The sequence below is a fragment of the Xylaria bambusicola genome (genome assembly GCF_022495145.1).
Source record: "Xylaria bambusicola strain CBS 139988 unplaced genomic scaffold F5B22scaffold_64, whole genome shotgun sequence".
NCBI classification, from domain to species: domain Eukaryota; kingdom Fungi; phylum Ascomycota; class Sordariomycetes; order Xylariales; family Xylariaceae; genus Xylaria; species Xylaria bambusicola.
This window is the reverse complement of record NW_025953617.1, coordinates 1-26,385: the sequence shown is the minus strand read 5'-3', so window position 1 is coordinate 26,385 and position 26,385 is coordinate 1. Positions and strand designations below refer to the sequence as shown.

The following is a 26,385-nucleotide window of genomic DNA, read 5'->3' as shown; positions in this document are numbered from 1 at the left end:
GATAGCTTCAGTCTCTACCCTCTGCCTTGCCCGAACCCTGACGATGCGCTTCATAAGCCATCCACGATGAATAGTGTAATCGAGGCGCTGCACATCTACGATGAGCACAAGTTAGTGGATCCCAGGGTACTTTCCATGTGATGTTCCTTGATTTCTCTCCTTGCTAACGATTCCTTATTAGACGCGCCATTCTCTCCCACACCTATACCTCTCGACCGCTCTCTGCCGCTCATCTTCTACCTCTGTATCTTGAACATCCAGCACCACGGCCGAGCTTAATCTACTTATCCAATACCAACCCACCTACCCTTGTATTTAGCCTCGACCATGCGGACCTTCTCTATCTGGCAACTACATCTTCCGATATCGAGCCTCTATTAGTTCTCGAGTTTCTTCACCGTGTGATCGATGCCTTGGAAGAATTTCTCGGTGCACCAATTCTCGCGCATAAGATCGAAGCAAACTACGATGTCGTCGCCCAACTTCTTACTGAGATGTGCGACGCCGGCACTATTAGCACCACCGAGCCGAATGCCTTGAGAGATGTCATAGAAGTGGAGGGCCTTCTGGGGAAGCTATTAGGAAGCATCAATTTACCTACTAAACCTCTTGCTACCTCTGGTACTTCTTCTTCTCTAATTGCCCAAAATGGCCCGTCCTTACCATGGAGACGAGCCAATGTACGTCACACGTCCAACGAGCTATACGCAGATGTTGTCGAGACATTATCGGTTACACTGGCGCCCTCCGGCCGACCCATTGCGGCTTTTGCAAATGGCACCATAGCTTTCACGTCTAAGGTATCTGGTGTCCCAGATATAGCCGTAAACCTCAACGGGCCATCTGGGAAGCATAATCTAAAGAGCATTATGGAGTTACCAGTATTCCATCCTTGCGTCCGGTTGAGTCGCTGGAAAGATAGTCCGGGAGAGCTCAGCTTCATACCTCCAGACGGACGGTTTATTCTGGCCGGTTATGAAGTTGATCTCCTCCCTTTCACCAATGGCAAGAGTAGCAGCATGAACCACAATCTGAAATTACCCCTGAGTATTGAGGTGAAGACGGGGCTTGGCTCAGTGGGCTCCGATTTTGAAGTCCGCCTGAACATAAATAAGATATTCGGTCCCACTAGCCAGTCCATAGCTGGGCCTTCCGCTAGAGGAGGCGGGGGCGGTGGAAGGGGTTTTGGTGGACCACATGCTGGCACTGCGGCATCTCCTTCACTCCAGGATGTTGTGGTGTCCGTGCCGCTTCCGTCGGACGTCAGAAACCTATCAGATGTGCGGCCTAGTAGAGGAGATGCCAGCTATAGCCCTGCAGACCGCATCTTGGAATGGCATATACCAGCCAAGGAGCTCTCGGCAGGCATGTCGTATTTTAGCCTCCGGTGTACGGTTGCAGGGCCCCTGGCGGATGACGCTGTCGAAGAAGATCCGAGTGGATTCGGGTTTGGTAAAGACTACGCTTACGATGAGCCATACCAGGGCTCCATAGCACATCACAAATCAAAGGAACAAATGAAGGGATCCGAAGAAGAGCGAGACCTAAGAAAAGTGGCACAAAATAAGATTTTGATGCCTAGTTCCGCGTCAGTCAGTTTTTCTGTCAAGGGCTGGACTCCCAGTGGGATCAGGGTTGAGAGCATTGTTGTTGACCCTAGGAAAAGCCGCGGTCTAGGAGAAGGAATTAAACCGTACAAGGGTGTCAAGTATCTCACTATAAGCAAAGGAGGCGTTGAGATACGATGCTGACATCAATGTTGGTGTTTGTGTGGCCTTGCATCTCTTCGTTTTATTACAATTATGTTATCGCCTTTTTTCGAAGAACATTGGCACTGCATACAAATCGGCGTTTGGTGGCGTGACGAGTGCAAAGATGTGCTGCTTAATAGAAGTTTAGATGTCATTCCATTCACAAGACAAGGTACGTGGAAAGATGGGCGGTAAAGCTGAAGCGCGGTCAGGTTGGCTTCCATAAAAAAAAATCAGACTTTGGAAATTCATACACAACTACCTACAGAAGCACTAAATTGTACTCGGCAGCTATGTGACGAAGTACTTAGTAGGTATACGAGACATATAGATCAGGAGTTCACATAGAGGTTATGCATAATATGGTGAGCGCAAGCAATGGTTTGGTTATTTGATTTAATAGTTCCCATAGAGTTGGCGGATCAAATACTTGATGGTATATTCATATGACCGTACGGTAGTTAGCTGGTAAGGGAAGAAAACCTTGAAAGTTGTGGGAATAAATTTCCAACTATGCCTCCCAGATCTAAGCAGCCTGGCTTTCCTTCGAAGTTAAGGCAAGATTCCTTTCTAGATTAGCTTGATACCCGACTTCTAACCTACAGTCCTCTATCTATCAATTTGAGCTTTATGAGAAGCCTTTCAAGGGATTCATCGACCCATCTACCATAGCTGTATTGTACCATTGCTTAGTACCTCCGAACAGCACTAGCGTTGTGACTATTCAGGGCAGGAGCCATAGTGCCCCAGGTGTGGGGGAAGTTGGGGAAACGCCGGTCTTCAAGATATAGCGCCAGGAACAGTAACCGTGGCTGTGCTGTGTTCAGCGGACGGAGCCTTCCATGGACTAATTGACTGACTGATTGACACGAACCATCATTCCGGAGCCGATACCACCTTTGATGCTTGGGAGTCGTTTTTGTCGCAGCTCCTTTCTAGCTGGTGATGAGTACGCTTGTGTCTCCGCTCTGTTGTTCGCCCGCCCGAACAGCTGTGACCTCCGTCAGCGTTCGGGCCCTATCTCTTCGTTCGTCAGCAGCTCTGCCTTGTGCCCCAGCATCCATTCGAATACAACATCAACCTGGGTGTCGGCGACATGGCTCCACAGCAAGTAGCCGGCGGCCGCGGACGGCCATCTTTTTCCCAGGTACGTAATCTTGCATCCACCGACTGATTTCGTCCCATGGCTGATTATCTCCTTCCCCTTCCTGTGCATACAGGCCAAGGTGTTCAGAAGGTCGGCATGTTAACGCCATGGCTGGAAGCGTTTCCACGCTCTGCCTCCATCATTCTTGAAGAGATCGATTCCTATATGGGTTACAAGCTTTCGGATGTAATACAAAACGGGACGAACCGAACGCTGACTCTAACGCCAAATGCGCAACCTGCCATAATGGCTACCTCGATTCTAATATTGCGGATTTTAGAGCGGGAATGCGGATTCAAGGCCATAGAACGAGTAGACGTATCGCTCGGCCATTCATTAGGCGAATTTGCAGCACTGGTGGCGGCAGGGGTTCTGGAGTTCGAGGATGCGCTATACATGGTGCGCCGGCGTGCTGATTCCATGGCAGAGGCCACACAAAAAGCCCGCGAGAAGTATGGCGGCGAATACGGAATGGTAGCGGTTGTCACCGAACCCGAATATCTCTCTACTCTGGTTGAGGCTATCGATGACTTCGTGGGATATCGGAGCGCGGGCACACGCAGCGAGAGCGCAGACTCGCGAAAACCGATTGACCAGGTCCTCATTGCGAACATAAATAGTAAGAACCAGATCGTGCTCAGCGGCTCGCTACACAAGATCAAGGAGTTAATCGCGCATGTGCGACAATTCTTGGGCCATGATCCTCGGGCCGTTCAGCTTAATAGCGACAGTCCTTTTCATAGTCCTATTATGTGGCCGGCGTACTATGTCATGCGCGACCTTGTTTCAGGCAAGAGTCGTGTTAAGGGTCGAGAGGATAAGGATATCATATCATTCCCCGGGACTATGGAGTGCATCAGCAATGTCACTGCGAGACCTTTCGCGAGTGCGTCCGACGTCCAGGAGCTGCTGGCTCGACAGTGTCTTGAGACGGTAAGATGGTGGGATAGTATCAAGTATCTAGACCAAGAGCAGAAGGTCCGGAGGTGGATCGGTATAGGACCTGGAAAAGTCGGCAGAAACCTTGTCGGAAAAGAGGTTGGCATGCGTGGTGTAGATACAGTTAAAGGGGGTGGTGTATTTGCGATTACGGACCCGGTCGAGATAGACGAGGTCTTGAAGGGGCTGGAGAAAACAGAGTTCTTGAGCGAGGAGGAGGAGTAGCCCGCGTGTACGCCATGGTTTTACACTACTTTGAAGCCGTAGATGCTACACATATTGGACTGTGAGGTGTTGGGTGTTTATTGAGGCTCAACGATTTGCATTATGCATCCTGCGTATAGCATTTTACTACTACGCACACTATCTCCCCATTAGAGGTACTTGATCAGAGGGGGTCACAGAGAGGACCCTTCAGATACAACTTAATAACGCTTTACTCGAAAGCTCTTTTCTTGTCTTTGGGTGGTTCGCAAACGCAACTTTTCTACTGAAGGTATCTTCTCTCTACGTAGCATAGGTTCACTCACATCCAGATGGCGGGGTGAGTTGTAAAAGCGACTTAGAAAAGTGCTGTACTCACATTTGATTAGTGGGGCAGGTGAACCCCCAAGCTGCATGGATAACTTGAAAGAGTCAACTTTCCAGACTGAGCCTCACCTACTCAATATCTTCCATACACGAGCAATACAAGATTTCCGAGTATTATGCGACGATGGCAAACACGATGCCTTCAATAGCCTGTTTAGGCATTATAGGCCGCAATGTAAGTACATGCGTAGTTCCCCGTTGCGTTTACTCGGCGCTTCGCCAGGCCGTTGATGCCACCCAATGTCCATGAGAATTATATGACATGATTGACGAAATTCTAATGACTATATGCAGAACAACCCCCTTCATATAACCATCTTCCCTTCATACGATACCACAACTAAGACCTACTCTCCCGTTCGCACGCCACTACAATTCTCCCTCCTTCTCTCCGGGACCCTCGATGTCTTCGAAGCACGCTCGAGGCACCTGGCGAACCCCACTGCCGCTGGCGGAGCAAACATGCTGCTATCGGGGGACTTTGGCCTGCTGCATGCCATCGACGACCGCCTGGCCGCGTACGGCTTCGAGACGAACACAGGCGTGAAGTTCGTCGCCGTCGTGGACATGCGAGGACGATCTGCAAACAACGCCGCGGCGGCAGCGGGGGGTGGTCGCGGTTCTTCTGGTGGCGGGATCGGAGGGGTAGGGCTCAGAGACAACGAGCTTAAGCCCGTCTTCCGCGCCGTGCAGACGGCTTACGTGCGCCTGCTTCAGAACCCGTTCTACGACCCCGATGAGACCACGGCACTGGCCGGCGCCAAGAGGATCACGAGCCGCAAGTTCGGCGATGAGATGAGACGCATCGGGGAGGCATGGGCGCCTGGAGTTGCGGCTTTATAAGGAGATTGTGGGTCAAGATGTTCTCTGTAAGGAAATTCAAAGAAAGAAGATCTTCACGGCTAGGGAATCAGCATCACCAACATACTACACTTGGAGTTCAGGGAGAGGACATTAGACTCATTCCCCTACAAGGCGTTCACGGGCGTTGAGCATGGAGTTTTGGCGTCAGATGGAAATAGATGATGAGTTGCATCGCACTAACTCTGTGCTCGCTTGTCTAATTGTTTATATATGCTATTCAACGATATATACCCAAAAGGCGACTTGATATATAGGGGTCGGCTCTCTTGACTAGTTGTCATGGGCCTCCGTTTTCTTCAGATACTCGACCCTAAGCCTCTGGAGACCAGCTGGCTCATCCAGCTCAATGGATGGCCCCATCCTAACATCGCCACTTGCGCTCCCATTTAGCGGCCACGGCCGAGGTTTTGCGGCTTGCCCTCCCTCCCAATGTCGCGCTTCGATAGGCAACGGCTGCCACCAGGCACCTTTGCGTGAATGCCACCTCTCACCGCACAACTCCCACAGTCGGCTTGCCGCACGCTTGTAAGCGAAACGCTCATCCTCACCTGTAAAAGCACCGGTGTTGCTGAAGTCAATCTTGGACTTCTTGGGGTCGACGCCGAAGTCAGAGTCTTGATCCGGGTCGTAATCTGTGTTGTTCGAGTCCGTGTATGAGGAGATGTTGGGCCTGAAAGGTGACATCTGGTCTTGATAAGCCTCAGCAATGGTCTCGGAGTGTATTGCGTCAGCGTCAACTTGTTCACGCTGTAGTTCAGGAGTCAACGAGGTTATAGCCCGAGATGTGGACATCGTAGTATGTTCAGCGTCTGGGAAGAAAAGTTCGTCAGGGCCAACGGCGGCCCTGACAATCAATTTGCATCGGGCTTCGTAGAGGGCGTCTAGTAGTGTAATGAGCCTCCTAGCCTCGTTTTTCTTCAAAAGCACTAGAGCTGGTATGTTGTCGATTATGAATGTATGGTATGTGCTGGCCATTGTGATGTAATCTGCTGGCCCAAATGAGGAGACAAGATCTTCGAAGTCCCAGTGTACGACCCCATTGCATTCTCGTGGTATAGTGACTGTTCGTCCGTATACTGTTATAGTTGTAGCTTCCCAACTCGTGTCATCGGCAGCAGATGTGAGGCGGCACCTGTTCACGGCCTCGTTCCAAGACGAGTCTTGGTCTGGGCTTAGGAGATAATATTCCTTAGGTCTCGTCCCAGCAATAGATGGCTCTTCAGCTTTTTCTGAGAGCTGAGGATCCAACTGCGTCACTGTTTGAGCCAAAGATAACGAGCTTTGTGTTAGATTCTTATCAACATCGCTAGGGGAAATATTAGAATCTCTTCGCCTCCAATCTTTGGCGCCTTCCATCTGCCACAGTTCACATCGCGCTTTCAAGACCTCTAGAAATGATGCAAAGTCACTTGAAGAGCCGAATAAGTCACCCTTCCCACAAGCTTTCCCTAAGCCTAAAGCTCGACCGATCAGACCACTTGCCGTAGGCGGGGTGTATTCATAACCGGCTGCCTTCTCAAGCTCTTCGGGCATCCGGTTAGACGAAGCAATGAGAACTCCACCTAATTGGAAAAAGGCAGTAAAAAGGTTACTGAGGATCTTACTCGCTGCTTTATCGGGCAATTGAAACTCATCCAAAAATAAGATGGGAGACTTCTCGATCATCTCTTTGGCCATCCACAGTAATGAGTATTGCTGGTCTTCGTGCCCTAGTTTAGAATGCATCTTCCGGTGGTGTTCTAGTTGCGATAGCGTGTATAGCATAAATGTATTAAAATGCCATCGTCGCTTACGACTCGTCGGCAAACCCTCGGCTAGGAGATCGAGCAACATGGATTTCCCTGTGCCTACCTCACCAGATAGAAAGAGCCCCTGGGGCGAATCGATGTGAATAGCCTCCTCGTGACTTGTGAGGACTCTCGTCAAGGCGAGGGTATCTCGGCCTGACGTCCGGGCGAAGAAGCGCGCCAGGAGCGGATTTCGCCGTATTGGGTGACTCTCAGCTGCTAGTAGTTTAGACTTGTCGTCTCCCTTCGACTCCTTTAAAGCATCCGTAATGGTCCTCAGCCTCGTGCGGTACTCGGATGAAGGGCTGTAGTCTTTCAAGCGATAGTAGACTTTCTGCAGGTGGACTGCCAGTCGATGCTGCGCTTGGTCTGGACAGCAGGATCCAGCCGCAAGTAACGATTGGTATTTCACAAGAGGGTCAGTGATGGTGACGGAACTGATCTGTCGCCTCATGTTGTGCGCCACCGGCATTGCGGCAGACCGCCATCAATCGGCGGAGCCTCTTGCAAGAAACGTCAAGATATAAAATCTCGGTGAGTTATTCGATACGGTGAAGGCATCTAGAAATGACCATTTGTATGTTGAGCAGTCGCATATCGTTTTCAAATACCGCACCCACATGCATCTACATAGGTATCCCATTACTAGAAAACACCGGGCCCCTAGGCTCATGCAGCCTACCTTAGGTAGAGGAGCAAATCCATAATTATGATGAACATTATACTACATTTGCAGTCCTAGAGGATCAAGCGGCTCAAAGAAATAATCAACACGGTTGTACACGGTTGCTCTATTCGACAACAAAGCTACAGACTCTTGTACGTACCTACCTACATATGTAGTCATACACGTTACCTCTTCATGTCAGGACTCAGACGTACATACGAAGTAATGAGGTTTACCATATTCCTAACTGGTTACATAGGTATTTATCCAAAGCTTGATCCTCCCTTTACGATTGGTTCTCCCTTTAACAAACACGCATGCCTTGCATTGCAGCCATACCCACCTAGCTTAATTAAGTACAGCAGACAGGACAGATCTAGGATCTAGAGCTTTGTCGACTGCGCTGGAGCTTTAACTTGTAGGTAGCTCAGGCAGCTGTATCAGAGCTGTAGCATGAGCCCGTGCTCGCTGTACATACCTATACTACCTGTAGGCTTCGGCGGTCGTCGGTCATCAGCAGCCTGGGCCTTTTCCATTTTGGAGCAACAAAACACCAGCGACCCGTGCTAAGCCAATTCCAGAGGCAGTGTGTTGTATTTTTTTTTCCCCATGCAGTCAACAAGGCCCAAGACCCAATCAATAGCAGCCAGTTGGATGGCCTCGTCATTCTCCCAATTCTTCCCTTGGCCAATGTTGCGTTGTTCACCATCATCTGCATCCACATCCACATCCACATCCACATCCGCATTCATCATTCACTCTTCTCTTCGTCTCTGCTGTCTCCCATCTTTCCCCCGTTCCCCGAAGCCTGAAGTCTTTCGGCCGCCTTCGTGCCAGCACCCGTCGGCCGCGTCTCTGAGCCATGATCTCATGATCTAGCTTCACCCCGAGACTCTCACATATCCATAATACCCGCGCCGTCCAGCTAATAGCCCTCCATCCCTTACGCGTCGCTTGTCTCGATCCCTTTCGACCTATCTCTTCCATCTCCATCGCCAACGCATCCACCACGTCATCAGCACCCGGCTTCCGCGGTCCATCCGTTATCATGTTTGCTCCGGCGCCAACCAACGGCAGCCAGAACGGTGCTCCCACGTCCATGACCACCCGCGGCCGCCGACGCCAACGCCCACTGAGCGCCGACAACTCTCTTCCATTACCTAAATCTAAGCGGCTTAGATCCGATCGTCCGCAAGTTACCGAGCAGACCTTCGTGGATCCGATTGCCGCTCCTGAGAACTACGAGGTCAAGTCTGCACAACCCTCTACTGTTGGGACCAAGCAAGATGGCATTGAGCGGCCCGTAGCTACACCGAGACAGGAATTGAGCGTACGCTCGAAGAAGAGCCGGCAAGGTGATCGGCTGCACAAGGGGGACGGCACTACACTCCTGGTAGGTTGACGCATCCTCTGTCCAATTTCGCGCTACTCAGCTTCAATTTTGGTCCGAATACATTCTAATACATTCGACGAATAGTCTACCAACATTGCCTTTGATGTTAGAAAGCTTCCAGCTCTCCCAGAACGGATAAAACTTGACATAAGCAGTATGTACACCACTCCTCATTATGTCAATCCTCGCATGACTGAATTATTTTTTTAAGGTCGCCAGCATGGCTTCGTGGATACCTCGATCGGGTTCGCTCTTAGCCTCACCCATACGCATGCCGTCGTCTGGCCGTATACGGCGCCTGCGCTCTCTCCCGAATCCTTCACATTCACACTCCCGTATCCGTCGAAACATGCGACCGACCCTCTGCCGCTAGGGCTGCTTGTTTCTCCCTCTGCATCTTCCTCCGAACCTGGCCTTGTAGTTGTGATGCCTACGAGTGGTAAGATCACCTTTTGGGAATCAATCTCCAGCGCTACAACCCTCGACTTTATGCGACAACAACGAACCGGTGTTGAGGACTCTATATCCGGAATGTGCTCTGGGGAACGTGTCATTCAGTTGATCAATGTGGAAGCAGCTGCTGGCTTTATCTTGGCATTTAGCACGGGTCGAATCGCGTACCTCAGCGTACGAGATGCACAAGGACGACCTAAAGTTTCGGTCCAGTTCCTGCGCACCAGTCTTGGACCCTCCAGCGGGGGCTTTCTTGGGAGCATACGTAACGTTCTTTCTCACTCGGCACTACAGGGCGATATAGCAGCCGTGCGAGCTGGTCGGTCGTCGAAGCAGGGCGAGTGCACTGTCGTAGCCGCGACGTCGAAAGGTCGAATAAATTCGTGGAGGATACACCGTGGAGGACACCATGACCTGCTCGCTGAATTAGATGTGCGAAGTGCTATTTTCGACGCAATCCGGCATACAGATGAAAAGAGTAGTGCGCTCGCTTCCGACTCCTTCAAGATTATTGACTTCTGCTTCGTACCAAAGGGCATGTCTTCTAAGTATACCGAGATGAGCAAGTTACGTCAGCTACCACCAGCCGACGATCGACAACACTTATTATTATTGACTTCACTTGACGATAAGCACCTTTGCCGGTATAGTCTAGTTGAGATGTTAATACAAAATGGACATCCACAAGATTCCCCCATAGACATCGGTATGGTTCGATCAATATCAAGTTTTACCACTCCACCCGATCCGCATGCGCTCGCGAGACCACGACTATATCTACCTAAGCCTAATGTGATTGCCTTCCTCGTTTTCGACCATGCCACTGTAGTGGCTTCTGTCGCCCAGCCTCCCGAAACACCAGATTCCCAAATTATGGAAGATAATCATGTCTTACCGGCCGACTTTGAGGACATCATTGATTTACGTCGCGATCCAGCCCTGGAGATTGTAGGATCTGGCTCAGAAGAACCTCAGATCTACGACAATGAAGATAATGAGATACGGCCGGCTCGGATCAAGACGAAGAATCCGACCGCTGTGCTACTTGTGCGAGGAGTTGGTATTATGCGTGTGGCAATTACCGATTGCCAACGTTTTGCGAGCATGGCGCCTCCTAAGCTTACAGCGAAAATCAAACTAGAACAGGCCGTCTTTTTTGGTATCAAAGACGACAACCCTCTTGTATTCGACGTGCAGCACAACATTCGCTTTAGCGACAGGGAGTATGGAGAGGCAGCCTTGGCACTGAGTGAAGATATTCTTGCTTCAACTGGACCACACCTCGCACCATTGGCCGCTAGGCTCGACGACAACATTAAGGATCGCGTTCGGTTCTTGCACACAATAATGACGCATATCAACCGAATTGGCGTCAACCTGGACCGGAGCACTAAATGGCAGCTGATTTGGAACGCGGAGAAGATGCATGTTGCTGGTACACTCTGGCGCAAGCACGAGGAATTCCTGCACATGCGTCCTGCAACTTCGAAGAAAACTATTGTAGCGGAAATCGTAGAATACATTCGCTCTGAAGAAAAGTCAAAGCCTGACCGTGCCAAGGGAGAGACGGACGAGCTTAGGCACTGGTTTATACACGACATTCACCGGATGGAGCTGTTCATCGCCTGGGCCTACCAAGTTATCAAGCACAACTCTAAGGCAAAATTGGACACAGTCTCTCTCACGCGATTGACATACGAGGCTTCGGACATTTACAACAGCACCATTCGTGACGCATATACCTTTCGGCAAGCCCATCTTGAACTCTACGGGCTGAAAAGAGAGAAGCTCAACCACGGCATTCTTGAAGGCGATTACTCAGGCTTACCTACACCCTGGACTGCAAACAAATTTGTGGCAAACAACGTGAAGCGCCAAGTGGAATTGGTCACTGAATGGGTCAAGCACCCTGACGAATCCCATACCGAGGAACAGAAAGATCAGATTACCAGAATGAGGCAATTATTGCCAGAAATGACTGAGATTTATCTCTCTGTGCTTCAAGAATTGACTAGATGGAATCTTGCAAGTGGAGATTCTAAGTTAATATCAGAAGGCCAAAAATATGAGGAAGTTTATAACGAAGACCGTCATAACAAAGTTGTTTCACTCGCCCAATCCAATAACTGGGAGGCTGCAATCAAAATTGCAGAAACCCATAGGTCCCTACATGCATTGGCAGAGGTACTCACTCGCGAAATTGACCTCCTTCGCGATGAGCTCTCTTCCTCGGATATTTCTCCTAGTCAGGCTGAAAAGATCGAGTCAAGAATGACGGAAAAGGAGAAAAAGGTTCGCGACTGCTTTGACACCTATGGCGAGGACTTCGCATTTCCATTTTATGATTACCTTTTCGCAACTTATGGTGTAGATGCCCTCCTTGAATACGAGGGTGACAAGAAGTACAAAACCATTTACCTGCGAACAAAGCCAGAATTAGCTAAAATATCTTGGATCAATGATATCGTTGGCGAGGAGGACATAGACCACGCAGCTAATACGCTTCTCGATCTCGGTCTGGCCAGGGAGCAACAAGTCTGGAACAAGAAGATTGAACTCAGCCTCGGCAAGCTAGCTCGAATGGCAGAGTGCTCACGCCCTGCCAGTAAAGCATCAGTGGCCATCCAGGAAGTAAGCATCAATGGAACAACAGAGGACGCACGGGTTGATGCAATTGATAAAGAGCTCGCTATCATCAACATTCAAGACGAATTCTATGAAACTCAAATCCGTCCAGTCATCAAGGTAGCCCTCGATGAAGCCTCAGAACCTCGTCTCGTTCAAGATGCTTTTGGTCTACAATGTCCGAAAAAGTACAAAATCCTCGCCCAACTTTTCGACGATGCCATGAAAAGGCTACTCAAGCACGAAGCTCTCGATCCACTAACTCTAATTGATCTTCTCACCATGGTCACGCTACCTCCAGAGACTAAAGAAAACATTGCCGATCAATTTTTCCTCGCCATTCAAGTGGCCAGCAATGGTCTTCGCGGAGACGAGCGTTACCAAGCTGAGAGACTTATTTGGAGACGATGCTTCCTGCGTGAAGATTGGACCTCGATCAATAACACTTCAATGAAGGATGACGAGGAAACAATGGATGTTCTCGGCCAAACCGACCTCTTCCAACTCTACTGCACCTTATATGCTAACCGTAAGTCTGTTTGTCCCATACCAATTGCCTGCAGCTAATAAGGAATAGAAAACAGCCGCGAGGCTAAGTTGGCGCATCGGAGATTAGCACCTTCACAGGCTGTCGGTGTCTACACAGACACGCTGGACAGACGCTTTACGAACATGGAGAAGGGTTACCAAGAGAAGATGCTCGAAGCTATGCGATGGGAAGATGCAAACCTTCGTAAGCACATCGAACAGCATCGGCTAGAAGAATGGACCCAAGAAACCCAAAAGCTTGCTGAGCAGGCGGTTGACCAGCAGTATGACGACGTTACAGAGGCACAATCAACAGGAAACCTACCCAAGACACTACCCGCCAGGAAGCTTTGGGTGAAGTCAGCGGAGGTCGCAAATGGACGGAATGGCGCGCATTAGATATCACTGTTGGCTTGATGACAGACCATTGTACTGGCGTGTCGGAGTTTACGATGTGGTGATGTAAGATATACTTATTTGTCCTTCTGTCGGTTTGGCGTTGCATTATATAACCGCCGTAAGGCAAGGAGTGAAACGGAAAAGCATTTACGATAATAGGGGTCCTCTAGCAGACCCTCTAACCTGACTACAAACAACGATGAGATGGTTGTGTATACTGCGCAGCTCGCTCCACACTTGAGCATTTGCTTTGCTTTGTTTTCCTACCATAGTACAAATTCATCACAAGCAATAGTGTTATACCCTTCTTGCGCTTTTCGAAGAATGGTGGCTCCTAAGATGCTCTAACATTGAAGTCACAGTTCAAAGTCAATGGTTTGACGGTGGGCAGCACGAGGGATAGGAGGCACTGTAGCTAACTGCGTATAATGTTTTATTGTGTTCTGAGGTACTAACTTGGTGGTCAATTGGCGTGCTGATGTCTTTCCAATTTTGATCTCAAGAAAGTATGCTGTTTAAACTGAGTAATAGGTGGGAAACGGTTCTCTCCTCCAGTGACCCTTAATTAGTATATCATCTGATCGTTTCAAACTTCATAATGGAAACCGATAAAACACTTCTCTCGGGAGATGATGTTACTATAACCCGCTATCTAGCACACAATCTGAGTCAGTCATATCCTGACTATAGGAATCTGGTGAGTTGGGTTCGGTTCTTAGCAACGCTACTGTTTTTTGCCGGATAGCTCAATCGATAGTTGCACTTATGATAGATCGCGCGTAGGCTTCCATAGTACCTTGCATGACTGTCCGGCGCAAACATCCAATGTAGCTGGGTACTCCAACTGTTATTTTCAAGCTTACAAACTAGTTAGTATACGATGTGAACAAATGCCTACTAACATGATTGAATCTCACTTCGTCTTCATTACAACGCCAACATAAATAAGTGATATCTTCCAACCTAGATTACCCATTAATCAAAGTCGTTCTGTCAAGTGTATATGATAATGGCATTAGGCCAGCAGAGGGGCTCTTAAACGTTGTGAGCCTATCGAGGTACATAGATACACAAACGTGAGAATGGGTTCCACACACTTACATTCGGTTGATGTGCAACATCCAAATGGCCTAAGCAAGCGAGAGCGTCATTTAGTTCGCGGAGAAGGAAAAAAAAAAGAAAACGAAATTCATATGCTCATTCTAATAACCGTGCGAACTAGCTGCGCTTATCGGGTCTTCTACTTCTGACCTACTATCCATCTCTTTTTCTTCAATGGCTAGCATACGGCTCCGCAGAGACGAAGACCTACCAGCATGTGTCGAGACGATGAAAGCCGTCTATCACGACAGCGGATATCCCGTCGACGGCGTCGCGCACGCGCTAGAAGCGCTGCAGGGAGATGACCAAGCCTGGGTAGCTGTAGACGACGGCGTCATCATCGGCCACGTCGCCATGAACAGAGCGGTCGAAACCTACGTTAATGTCGCGCGGTGGCTGGAGACACATCCCCACGCCGAGGTCGCTGTGCTCGGAAGGCTCTTTGTTCATCCCGAGAAACGTGGGCGCGGCGCCGCGACTCAGCTCATACGCATCGTGGAGGAAGAGGCGCGCAAAAAGGGCCTGCGGCTCCTCATTCTCGCTCTTGTTAAGGATCAGGCTGCTATCAGGCTGTATCGTCACTTGGGATGGGAGCACTATGCTACTACGGTATTCCGATGGGGTGAGGGGAACCAGATGGATGCCGAATGCTTTGCGAGCCCGCTTTCGTGAGTGGTTTTGCGGTTGGGTACGTGATAGCGAGCGAGGGCTTTCAAAGGATTAGGCTAGGCTGTAATAGCGTCTCATTAAATTACCAACGAAGCGGCGTCAATTCGTATTTAGCTACGTAACCTGAGTCTTCTAGAAATACGTGTTACCACGATGTCCTCGCAATCATATGACATTGCAACGACGTAAAGTAGGAAGAACTTGCAATATGGTATCCCGAATAATACAATAAAGCCCACTCCCCGTAATTGCTATTATATTTTCTCACTTACGCAAATACCATGAGTTCTATGTATGAGGTGTTGTGCAGTAGGCGTGTAGATGAACCATTACCCCTGATCCCTGTTTCAATTCAAACATGCGTGCGTGTGCATAAGACAGGATCTGACGGCAGCTTCAGGACCCTGAAATTAGGTAGCAACATTCTAAATTGGCAGCTGTTCATGAAACGTAGCAGATTCAACTATCGTCCACATACATAGTATAGTCATTGCTACTCGTGTTTAGAAGTCGAAGTGCCATTCGTGATTTTGGCTATCGGCCCTTTGCTTCTACCATATATCAGAAAAGAATGAGCATCCTGTTTCATAGCTAAAGCTCAATAAGTAACCCCGGCTTAGTTTAAGTCTATCATAGGCGAGGGTTAGTGCACTTCAGTTTTGTCATTTGCTAGAAACACGAGACACACAAGCAGCCCTATTGTAGATGAAGCAAATCATATTGACAACTTAAGGAATTCTGTCACGCTCCGCAAGAGCTTGTAAGCCTGATAAATCATACATGGGTATATCGTCATCTTGGGTGATTGGGCTAAAAGTGGCCATATCTCTCGAAGAAACAGCGGTTATAGTTGTCCCGCTAGTAGTTCCTGAGCTCTTCGGCGGGTCATGTGTATCGGCTGTTAGGTGGCCATGATATTCAAGGTCGTCCCAGGGTTTCTTCTCGGAACTGTTGTTCCACACCCCAGAGGCGCGCGTAGTCCAGGTAGTGATGAAGTTGTCGACTCGTGATGCGGTGAAGATAGATAGGAGAGGCGTAAAGGTTGGGACGCATGCGCAGATCAAACCCGTGTTAAGCTCCAGTATAGAGAAGGCAAAGGAAATCCCAGCCCACCAAGGGCGGTCGTAAGTGAATTGGTTATATGTCGAGATTACGTATCGAACGGTGGCAACAGCCCATGCACTAAGTCTGCCGGTTAGCAAGGACAACGAATCTCAGTCGAGCGCAGCCGACGTGGTGCAGAGATTGACCAACATGAAACCGCTCGAAAGTGTGAAACTCAGCCCAATCTTCTGTCTGGTCGAAGGGAACGACAGTTTCCATATTGGAGGTAACGGGAGAATAGCAATAATGAGATCGGACGTGACGTGGCCGACCCCAAAGAATGTGTTTGCAGCAGTTCGGTTGATGCAGTGGCCCGGCAATTCAGGGTGCCACTTCTTCGCAATCGGCCAGCATGCCAGAAACTCGATAATAAGGTTGGCGGTGATATATCCCAACGTATAAAAAAGCGTGAGGTAGCAGGCTATCCTGAACCGCTTGCTCACAAGGCCAAATGTTTGCAAATATAGGAGGATCAGAGCGCTTTTGAAGCCAGCTAATCCGAGGTTGTAAAACTCGGAAGATATGCCTATCCAGAGATAATATTCTGAATTTAGCTCGGGCGTAAATTGCCATATATGTAAGCCCATGCCGTGGTACGTAGCGTTAGCTATCAGGACGGCATGCGCAATACTGACGAGCATAGTCGCACCAACAATATCTGTATCGGCCGCTCGTTAGCAGGTTGTAAGTTGATGGAAACCCGGCGCATCGTACAATCGTCAATAGTAGGCTTCCGTCTTAACATGTATAACCTGGTGTAAAATCTTGTAGCGACGAAAAAGAAAGTAATTATCGGCACAACAACCGCCGTCCTCCAGACATGTACGCCATTCTCAGCCGGCAGAGGAGGTGGAGGTTCGTACGGGTGAACCATCGTAGGGTGGAAAGAGTACACAACTCCAACTCGAGCTTATGGCGTATTCACATCGAATCCAGCGACGACATTACCAAGGAAGGGACCGTATCAGGAAGAGATGTTCACAACATAATCGTAACCGCTACCCGCGCGTCGTGTACTAGTGAAAAGAATGAGAATCCCCGGCTTTCACGGTAGTGCAAATCTATCTACATAGTCAAGTATATATTGGTCTAAGCCGCGGCAGACACGAGGTACAGTGAGCCCAACTGTTTACACTAGGTAGTGTGGTCTAACCTATTCTACGGATTGTAGCTCATCCGCCTCCACGAGAACAGGGGAGAACAGGGAAGCACATCCGCTAATAGCATCCTTGCCATATTGAGATTAGGGGGATAGGGATGATGATGAATCCGAACTGCCGCCGAACCTGGAAGGATCTCTTCTTGTCGAGGATCATCACCCTGTTCGTGCAAGTTCTTATGACCATCATCCCTAAACAGGCGGCACACATTGAAGCAAGCTATGGTATGCATACTTAGTTTAACAACTTGATTACTAAATAGTCTGGGGTTAAAACTCGGCCAGTATCATATATGTGTGCATTCAGGTAGGTAGTTAGCCTGCTAAATACCTCAAGGCAGACTCAAGGCTGCAGTACACGACCATAAAATATTCAGAAAGGGTAGGAAGCCGAACTCTCTTCTCCTTGTTGAGAAGGCCACCTCCTCAGGTACATCTCGCAAGACAACGCAAAGTCAGTAGCTGCTCAATAGAGGCAACTGGCAAGCCCCATGGTAGTGACTATTAAGTAAGTAAGTATAAACTAACGTTTTGTGATCGCACATGGTTGCCCTGAATAGGAAATAGAGTTGTGGTAGCAATATCTTCGTCACAAGATTTCATACCAATCCTCCTGTACGATGAGTGGACGCGGGTCCCGATCTGGCATCTCCCCTGGTTCTGCCCTGGGTCATAGTTTTCCGTGCAGGTTTCAGACGCACTGATTCGTCGGCTATAATTTCGATTCATGTCTCCGTTTCCGTCCGTCCAAATATAGACATTGAAACAACCCCGTTTTGTCCCCAGTGTAAATGCTAACTAGTGACGGGCGAAGAGTTTTGATCTAGGCTTGCTGGGCAGCTATCACAACCCATTACTGCAGAGGTTTGACTTAGTAGGAGTGGTCAAGCTCACTAGAAGATTGTTGCTTCTGTTATTGGTGACTTTGAGTGGTCTTGAGCGTTATTAGCTTGCATAACCATGAATGAGTTGCTCTTGTTCACACATAGAGGATCGCGCTACTTGAGACTATGTATTGCGGTCGCCTACTATTTATCCCCACTCTCTCAGCTAGGCCCCGATACTATATTCTACTTGAGGGCATGTAGAAACTAAATAGCTACGTGTGTAAGTATGAAGGCAACTGGCGTGTTACAGCACCTATGTATCTGTTTGCCGATTACATATTATGTAACGGGACAATAGCTGCAGCTTGTGAAAAAGTGTCCCTAGAAATATTCATTGTCTAGGCAACTTTTGACTAGTAAGCGACAAGGGCTACCATCCTCTGCAACATGAAGCTCTGGTACTTAAAGACATTCCCGAAGGCTCATTATTTAATACGGAGCTGGGACACAAGCTTGAGTATCGATGCCACGTAGGTAGTGTATTTCTATCCACTGGCGTGTTTCTGAAGGGGTGAAAGCCTGACATGGAGCTTCAGTCTCCAACCTTGACATTCATTTAAGATTCCAGGGATACAATTCAGCATTTGCCACTTGTAAGAGTGATTTCCCTTCATGCTTCTCCTATTTGTAGCGTTTTGGCAAACGAGGTATGGTACTTGATCAAACACCACTCAGTAATGTCCATGTCATAGTGCCCGTACTTTGGCCTCTTGTACTAGTATGTATGTAGAGATGCCTCAAATCAAACCTAATACTTTATCAAGCGGTATCACCTCATAATAGGATTTAGTTTCTCACGCGAAGAATATGGCATATGCATCAAGTAGCCACTATTTAGTAAGTAGCTGCTTGGTTCGAGATCGCATTCTTCGTTCCTTGTTTAGATGAAGCGTGCTATCCTCCTTTGTTGAGTATTTAGGAAAACAGCTAGAGCTAACAGTTATGTGTAAACGAATTGATATAAATTCAGGGCTCATATGCCGAGGGCCATGTAAAACTATTTACATTGAAAACAAACACCCTGCTATCTGTACAGGGGAGATCCTGTTCATAGACAAGGAATAGTCAACCGGGGAAGGCACGGGTATGTGGCAATTTTCACGTAACAGTATTGTAACCTATGCCCGTATTTATAACAAGGGCAGTTAAACTGGGCTTGGAAATAAGGATTTTAATTATAATAATTAACTAGGGCTGCATTAATCTTTAACTAATTAATTCCTTTTTAGTTATTAATAGCTTAAAATAACTTTATATATAAATGATTTATTAATTTAAACCGTTTAAGTCTTTAAGGTTTATTTTAAAAAGTAAAGTTTATATAACCTTACTTTTTAATATTGCTTAATATTGCTTATATATTTTAAAAGGTTATAAATAATCTATAATAGTTCTTTATATAATTAAAGTATAAAGTAAATTGCATTTTTTAATTGGTATAAAGTTTATATATATAATATAATTTCCCTTCTTTTTAAGGTTTATTCTTTAAATTATATTATTATATTAATACTTTTATAATTTAAGGATTAATAAGTTTACTTAAGTATTAATCATTAAATTCTTTAATAATTAATTTAATAATATTATTAAAAAAATAATTATAAAGTTTTTAAATTTAATAACATTTCTTTATTAATTAACCTTTTTATTTAATTAAATATTTAATATAACGTATCTTTTATTTAACTTAGTTATTTAATTAACCTAGCTATATTTTTAACCTTTATATATATATTTAAAAATATTTTAATAATTATTTATATAATTACCTTAAATTAATTTAAATTTAAATTGTTAAATATTATATTATAATATCTTAAGGCCCTTAGAATATATATATTTTATATATATTCTATATCCTTTTTATATATACTTTAAAGGAGATTCTTTCCTTCTTTAAGCTTTAGTTTTATTAAATACCTATTATAAGATTAAAAAAACTTATAACATTATACCTAACCTTTAAGATTTAACCTATTTATAATAATTTTAAAGCTTCCCCTTAAAATTACTTATAATATTATTAATTATAATATACCTATATATAAATAAATAATTAAAGCTAATACTCTTTTAAAAAATTTAAATTAAGAAGAATTTTTAATAATAATTTAAAAATAAAGCTAATATAATTTATCTTTAAAAAAATAATAAACTTAAAATTAATTATTAAAATCTTCCAATAACTTTAATCTAATAAATAAAGCTAACGCTTAATTATTATAATAAATAAATGTTTAATTCTTAATTAAAATTATAAAGCTAAAGAAATAACTTCTTAAAGGAAAGAAAGTTATTTAAAGTTTAAAGGTAACTTATACCCCTTTTAAATTACATTTAAATAAAAGAAAAAAGAATTTAAAAATATTAAGTTTAAATAAATTAAAGTATTATTTTAACCTTAATAATTTATAAACCCTTAATAATTAATAATATTATTAAAATTAAAAAAAGGGTAATCCTAATAATAATAACCCTTTATTATTTAGCTTTAATATAAAATATAATTAAAATAGTTATATATATTATTATAAATATTATTCCTTTAAAGAAGTTAATTTAAATTAACTTTTTAAATTTAACTATAACCCTTTTAATATAAAGTTTACTTATTTAAAATAGTTAAAATAAATAAAAAAATTAAAAATTATATTCTATAAAGCTAATTATAAATTTAAAATTAATACCCTTAAAATTCTTTATATATATAATAAAATAAATAAAAATTATAAAAATATATATTAAATTATAAAAAAAAAGCTTAAATATATAAAAAGGAAATAAATAAAGTTTAATTAAAATATATTTTTAAATTAAATTAAAACCTTATTATATTAATTATCCTTTTTATAAGTTAATATTAATATATAATTTAAAAAGATTATATAATATATTAATTAAAACTTAAAACTTTTTAATTAATATTTAATTAATATTAAAAGTTAAAACTTAAAATAAAATAAAGGTAAAAAAGCTCTATTATACTATTAAAAATTAAATGGACCCCTATAAAAGGAATTAATAAATTTCTATAATCCTTTATTAAAAACTAGGATTAAAATAATTAATATAATATAATAATATTAAAAATTAATAAATAAAAACTAATGGGCTAACTATAGAAAAAAAAGGCTTAAATTAAAGAATACTTAAACTAATAATAAATTACCTATAAATATAAACTAAAGTTAAAATAATAATTAAACTATTAATAATAATTATAAAAATAAATATAAAGGATATAATAATAATAATTATAATAATAGTTTTAACTATAATTATATTAATAATTATAAAGGTAATAATAATAATAATAACTATTAAAGTAATAATAATAGTTATAATTATTAAAGAAATAATAATAATAGTTATTATTAATATTTTTAAAGTTTTAATTATTAGGAAAATTATTAATTTAATAACTTTATTTTAAAAAGTTAACCCTTTTTTAAAGCTCCTTTAAATTATTTATAAAGTAATAATAAAAATAAATTAAATTAAAAAAACTATAAAGGAATAGTTTATTTTAATTATAATTAATTAAGCTATATTACCTTAAACTATATTTAATTTAAATAAAACCGGAACTTTAATTATATAAGCTATATAATATAAAAATAAACTATTTAAAAAGTTTAAATAAATAAAAAATAAAATAAAGCTAAAAATAAATAATAATTATTATATTATTTTTATACTTCCCTTTTATTAAAATATTATAATCCTTTAAAATATAATAAATAATTAAAAAATAAATTAAAAGCTTAATATTATTTAAATTAATAAAAAGTATTAAATTAAATTTATTTTTATATATATTTATTATATATTATTTTTATATCCTTTATATAATTTATATATTTAATTTAAAAAAACTACCTTTAAAGATTTATATTAACTTAAATTTTTATATTAAATATAATTATATTAACTTTACTTTTATATTTTATTATAAATTAAAAAAAGTTCCTTTTTAAATCCCTTTATTATAATATATTATAAATAATAGTTTTTTATTATATAGGGCCTATTAAATTATTTATAAATTAATTAATAATTATAATATTATTTATAAGTTTAAATATATATATATAATGTATCTCCCATTTGACCTGGCTACCTAATTAACCTGGCTACATTTTTGACCTTTGTGCATGCATTTGAAAATATTTCAATAACTATTTGTACGATTAATTTAAACTAATTTGAATTTGAATCGTTAGACGTTTCTATAATATTTTTGCAAGTTTGTATATTATGGCTGGGTTTGCTATAAGCCCTATAATGCTAAGCGTAAGTTTCCTTCTTCCTTATATAATGATTACCTTGATGTACGATGTAATTTTCTACCTTAAGAATACCTTATACCTTTATTTAATCCTTAGCATCTTTAATAGTAAAAGATCCTCTACTTTATAATTTAGTTCTTTTTATATAGTAATGTTTATTAAACTTATAATTTGTTTTATAAAAGCTTTTAACCTTCCTCTTTAATAATATAAAACAATATATAATATTAATTATATTATGTATAATTTAACCTAACCCTTCGATAATAAATATAGGAAAGTTATTTTAATGTTATATAATCCTTTATTTAATATATTTAGAAAGGGAATTAGCTTTGGTTAGGTTATTTAAAATTATAATTATATAAGGATCGAATGGTATTAGGGATAAAGGGTTAACTTAGGGTATAACCGGATAATTTAGCTAATTAATAATATAATTTAAATTATATAGTATTAAACCTATTCCTTTAAATCCCCTTTATATATTATTTAAAATAATTATTTTATTAAACGTATAAAAAAATGCAGTTATAAAATCTTCCTTTTAAATATAGGTAATATATACCTATATAAAGCCTTCAATTTACTTTCCGTATAACCGTTTTAAAGGGCTAAATACTCTAATATTAAGTGGTTAAAAGTAGTAAAAGGAATAGGGAGGTATATAAAGGGTAATAATATTGTTTTTTTATAATATAATTTAAATTTATATAAATAATAGCTTTTATAGCTATTAAAGAAAAGAAAGTAATAATATCCTTTTATATAAAGCTTTATATATTTATTAAAATACTTAATTTAATTTAAAGCTTATTTATTTATTATTTAACTATTTTTTATAGTTATAATTTTTTAATTACTTAATATATTATTATTTTTATATTAAGGTATAAGGTAATTTTTCCCTATTAAGATAATATATAGTAGGATAATTTAACTATATAATAAAATTGCTTAAATAATTATAAACTATTTTAAATTACCTAGTTAAATAGCTTATAGTTTTTATTTACGTTTAATTAAAATTATAACCATTTTGGATATAATTTTACCTATTATAAATTTAATTTTATCAAAGTTATAAATATCTTCTTTTTAGATATTATTTTTATTTATTATCTTTTATATAAAAACAAATTAAATATAATATTTAATTGGATTTTTGTTTAATACCTATTAATAATTGATTTTTTAATTAAAATATATTTAAATGTTTAAAGTTTATTATATAAAGTTTAATGTTTAATTCTTTTTAATTAGCTTTTAACCCTGCAATACTATTAATTAGTTAGCTATATCTTTTATATAATTATATAAAGGTAGAAATAATTTTATTATAAAATTAAGGATATATTATATAATTAATTATTTTTTGTTTAAAGTTAATTGGGCTTTTAAAGGTGGTATTTCGCTTATTAGTTTAAAACCTTTCGTTTGAAGGGTAAGTGTTGTACGAGGAACATTATAAATAGTAGCAACGTGTTGGACGGATAATTTTGGGTTTTATTTAATAGCTTGGAATACAAGCTATAGGTTGCTTTTTTTATAAAGGGTTTCCATAATTATTAGTGGAAAAATAAGGGATTTTTTTTATATATATACGAAGGTTAAAAATGTGGCCAGGTCAATTGGGTGGCCAGGTTAAGTGGGAGATGCGTTAGCTATTAATTATAATTATTATTTAAAAAGTAGCCCTATTTTATTATCCTAAATTACTTTAAAGAATTAAAGAATTATATTAAATTTAAGTATAAATTATTAATTTTTTAAATTTAAAGCTTATTACTTTAAAATATTTACCTTATATTAATTTATAAAAGCTTATAAAAATAAATTATACTATTAAACAATTATTTAATTATTAAAATTAATTTAATTAAAAAAATTAAAATTATATATATTTTATATAGGATTTAATAATATTTTATAGAAGTTTTATAACTTTATTAATTTCTTTAATATAAATAAAACTAATATACTTTTTTATTTAAAAAAAAGCAATTTAACTATTAAACTTAAAAAAAATACTATAATTTCCTATTATTTTATATACCCTTTAATATAAAATAAATTTAAAAAGCTATAAAAGTAGTTAAATAAAATATTAAAGGTTAAAAAAATTAAAAAATTAATTAATTTAATTAAAACATTTATCCTTTTTATTTTTAAAAAAGATAAAAGTTTATATTTATATATAAATTATAAGGGATTTAACTATATTTTATATAAAAATTACTATACTTTACCTTTTATTTTAAAGCTATTAAATAAAATCTTTTAAATAAAAATATTTATAAAAGTTAATTTAAAGGATACCTATTACTATATTTATATTTAAAAGGAAGATAAATAAAAAATAACCTTTTATATTTATTATAGCTATTATAAATTTTTAATTATACTTATAAATCTATTAAATATTTTTATTACTTTTTAAAATTATATATAAAAGGTATTTAATAATATTTTAAATATTTTTTATATTATTTATTTAAATAATATCTTTATATTTTTTATAAATAGGAAATTATATATAAAATATATTTAAATTATTATTAAAAAATTATAAAAAGTAAACCTTTATATTAAACCTTTTAAATATTAATTTTATTAAAAAAAGATTAAATTTTTAAGCTATATTATTTTTAATTAAAGTATTAAAATAAATCCTTTAAAAATTAATATAATTAATTAATAGCTTATTTTAAATTTTTATAAAAAATTATAATAATTTTTAAGGTTTTATAACTTTTATTATTACTTTATAAATAAGTTTTTTTAAATTATATTATTATTAATATATTATTTAAAAAAAGGTATATTTAAAATAAAAAAGGATTAAATTTTATTAAATATAGCTATAATAAAAGTATTTAAAGATTTTTAAGCTATATTTAAAAAGGCTATTCTTTTTATATATTTTAACTTTAAAAAGTAAATATTATTAAAAATTAATTCCTTTAAAGTAATATTTATAAATAACCTATTTTAATAGGATAATTAAAATATATTTAAATTAATTATATTTTATTCCTATAAATCTTTTAAATAAAAAATATAATATAATATTTTTAATTAAAAAATACTTATAATAATAAATTACTTTAAGCATTAATAATATTACCTTTATAAAAGCTACCTATTAATTAAAGTATTAATTAACTATAATAATCTTTAAACATTTATAAAAACCTTAAAGTTAAATAGAAAGTAAGCTTATTAATATATATATTTAATTCCTTTTAACTTTATTATTAAATATAAGGTAAATAAAAAAATAAAGCTAATTTACCTTTATATTATTTTAATTTTATAGCTATTTTACCTATTAATATAAATATTCTTCCTATATTAAAAAGGAAGATTATTATAATATAGCAATTTAAAGTCTTTAATTTATACTTTAAAATATTAATTAATAAACTATATATTATATATATATTTATTAAATAAATTATTTTTATATAAGTAATTATATATAAATAAGTATAAATAATTATAAATATTAAAAAAAATAAAAACTTAAAATTATTTAAAGATTTAAATAATTTAATTTTAAAGGTTTAATAAAAAGATTTTAAATATTAAGTAATTTTATATTAATTTAAAGTTAAAAAAGCTATAAACCTTTAATAATTAATAAAAAAAGACTTAATTTATTATAAAAAAAAGGTTTATATTCCCTTTAAAAAGTTCTTTTATTTTTAACTTATTAAATTATATTATAATTAACCTATTATTAATTACTTTAATTAAACCTATACTTTAAAACTTTTATATTATAAGTTTTTTTAAAAAAATATATAAAATAATATTTAAAAATATATAAAATCCTATATAATTTACTTTAAAATAAAGGTAAAATATTATTAAAAATATAATAAACTAAATACTTTATTAATTTTTAATTAATTTATATAGGAACTTTTTATAAACTTTATTATAGATTTATTTAAAACCTTTTATAAAGGAAAACTAATTAACTTTATATTAATTATTATTAATAAATTTATTAAACTTATATAT

The 26,385-nt window shown here is 39.1% G+C and overlaps 7 protein-coding genes across 7 annotated transcripts; 4 read left to right on the top strand and 3 right to left on the bottom strand.

Moving 5' to 3' along the window:
- Positions 1 to 66: 66 nt before the first annotated feature.
- F5B22DRAFT_639505 (Adaptor complexes medium subunit family-domain-containing protein) lies at positions 67 to 4,062 on the top strand (the record flags this gene model as incomplete). Its single annotated transcript, XM_047977724.1, has 4 exons — positions 67 to 110; positions 182 to 1,733; positions 2,691 to 2,898; positions 2,972 to 4,062. The coding sequence occupies 4 exons, from the start codon at positions 67 to 69 to the stop codon at positions 4,060 to 4,062; spliced, it is 2,895 nt and encodes a 964-aa protein (XP_047826219.1).
- Positions 4,063 to 4,162: 100 nt separating this feature from the next.
- F5B22DRAFT_660776 (Sedlin) lies at positions 4,163 to 5,271 on the top strand (the record flags this gene model as incomplete). The annotated part of the gene is made up of 2 exons (XM_047980318.1): positions 4,163 to 4,603; positions 4,723 to 5,271. Exons 1-2 carry the CDS (start codon positions 4,553 to 4,555, stop codon positions 5,269 to 5,271), a joined length of 600 nt encoding a protein of 199 aa, XP_047826218.1. The 5' UTR covers positions 4,163 to 4,552.
- Positions 5,272 to 5,417: 146 nt separating this feature from the next.
- F5B22DRAFT_483818 (AFG1-like ATPase) lies at positions 5,418 to 7,746 on the bottom strand. Its single transcript, XM_047972281.1, has one exon. The coding sequence runs from the start codon at positions 7,549 to 7,551 to the stop codon at positions 5,563 to 5,565; it is 1,989 nt and encodes a 662-aa protein (XP_047826217.1). The 5' UTR covers positions 7,552 to 7,746; the 3' UTR covers positions 5,418 to 5,562.
- A 405-nt stretch (positions 7,747 to 8,151) lies between these two features.
- Positions 8,152 to 8,548, bottom strand: F5B22DRAFT_625660 (uncharacterized protein). Its single transcript, XM_047976186.1, has one exon. The coding sequence runs from the start codon at positions 8,492 to 8,494 to the stop codon at positions 8,225 to 8,227; it is 270 nt and encodes an 89-aa protein (XP_047826216.1). The 5' UTR covers positions 8,495 to 8,548; the 3' UTR covers positions 8,152 to 8,224.
- Positions 8,549 to 8,710: 162 nt separating this feature from the next.
- On the top strand, positions 8,711 to 13,181 carry F5B22DRAFT_483731 (Non-repetitive/WGA-negative nucleoporin C-terminal-domain-containing protein). Its single transcript, XM_047972279.1, has 4 exons — positions 8,711 to 9,139; positions 9,224 to 9,293; positions 9,351 to 12,746; positions 12,795 to 13,181. Exons 1-4 carry the CDS (start codon positions 8,795 to 8,797, stop codon positions 13,142 to 13,144), a joined length of 4,161 nt encoding a protein of 1,386 aa, XP_047826215.1. The 5' UTR covers positions 8,711 to 8,794; the 3' UTR covers positions 13,145 to 13,181.
- A 739-nt stretch (positions 13,182 to 13,920) lies between these two features.
- Positions 13,921 to 15,157, top strand: F5B22DRAFT_625657 (acyl-CoA N-acyltransferase). The gene is made up of 2 exons (XM_047976185.1): positions 13,921 to 14,002; positions 14,062 to 15,157. The coding sequence occupies exon 2, from the start codon at positions 14,420 to 14,422 to the stop codon at positions 14,915 to 14,917; it is 498 nt and encodes a 165-aa protein (XP_047826214.1). The 5' UTR covers positions 13,921 to 14,002; positions 14,062 to 14,419; the 3' UTR covers positions 14,918 to 15,157.
- Positions 15,158 to 15,324: 167 nt separating this feature from the next.
- On the bottom strand, positions 15,325 to 17,162 carry F5B22DRAFT_625656 (uncharacterized protein). Its single transcript, XM_047976184.1, has 3 exons — positions 16,733 to 17,162; positions 16,169 to 16,676; positions 15,325 to 16,096 (listed from the first exon to the last, which is right to left on the bottom strand). The coding sequence occupies exons 1-3, from the start codon at positions 16,890 to 16,892 to the stop codon at positions 15,643 to 15,645; spliced, it is 1,122 nt and encodes a 373-aa protein (XP_047826213.1). The 5' UTR covers positions 16,893 to 17,162; the 3' UTR covers positions 15,325 to 15,642.
- Between the last annotated feature and the right edge of the window lie 9,223 nt (positions 17,163 to 26,385).

Bases quoted from the DNA above. Each gene is read 5' to 3' on its own strand.
- F5B22DRAFT_625657 (XM_047976185.1), top strand. From the start codon at position 14,420: ATGGCTAGCATACGGCTCCGCAGAGACGAAGACCTACCAGCATGTGTC.
- F5B22DRAFT_483731 (XM_047972279.1), top strand. From the start codon at position 8,795: ATGTTTGCTCCGGCGCCAACCAACGGCAGCCAGAACGGTGCTCCCACG. The intron at 9,294-9,350 runs GTATGTACACCA...TATTTTTTTAAG, and splicing joins GATAAAACTTGACATAAGCA to GTCGCCAGCATGGCTTCGTG. The intron at 12,747-12,794 runs GTAAGTCTGTTT...AATAAGGAATAG, and splicing joins CTGCACCTTATATGCTAACC to AAAACAGCCGCGAGGCTAAG.
- F5B22DRAFT_625660 (XM_047976186.1), bottom strand. From the start codon at position 8,494: ATGCGGATGTGGATGTGGATGTGGATGTGGATGCAGATGATGGTGAAC.
- F5B22DRAFT_483818 (XM_047972281.1), bottom strand. From the start codon at position 7,551: ATGCCGGTGGCGCACAACATGAGGCGACAGATCAGTTCCGTCACCATC.
- F5B22DRAFT_625656 (XM_047976184.1), bottom strand. From the start codon at position 16,892: ATGGTTCACCCGTACGAACCTCCACCTCCTCTGCCGGCTGAGAATGGC. The intron at 16,677-16,732 runs GTACGATGCGCC...CGGCCGATACAG, and splicing joins GAAGCCTACTATTGACGATT to ATATTGTTGGTGCGACTATG. The intron at 16,097-16,168 runs GTTGGTCAATCT...CGGCAGACTTAG, and splicing joins ACACTTTCGAGCGGTTTCAT to TGCATGGGCTGTTGCCACCG.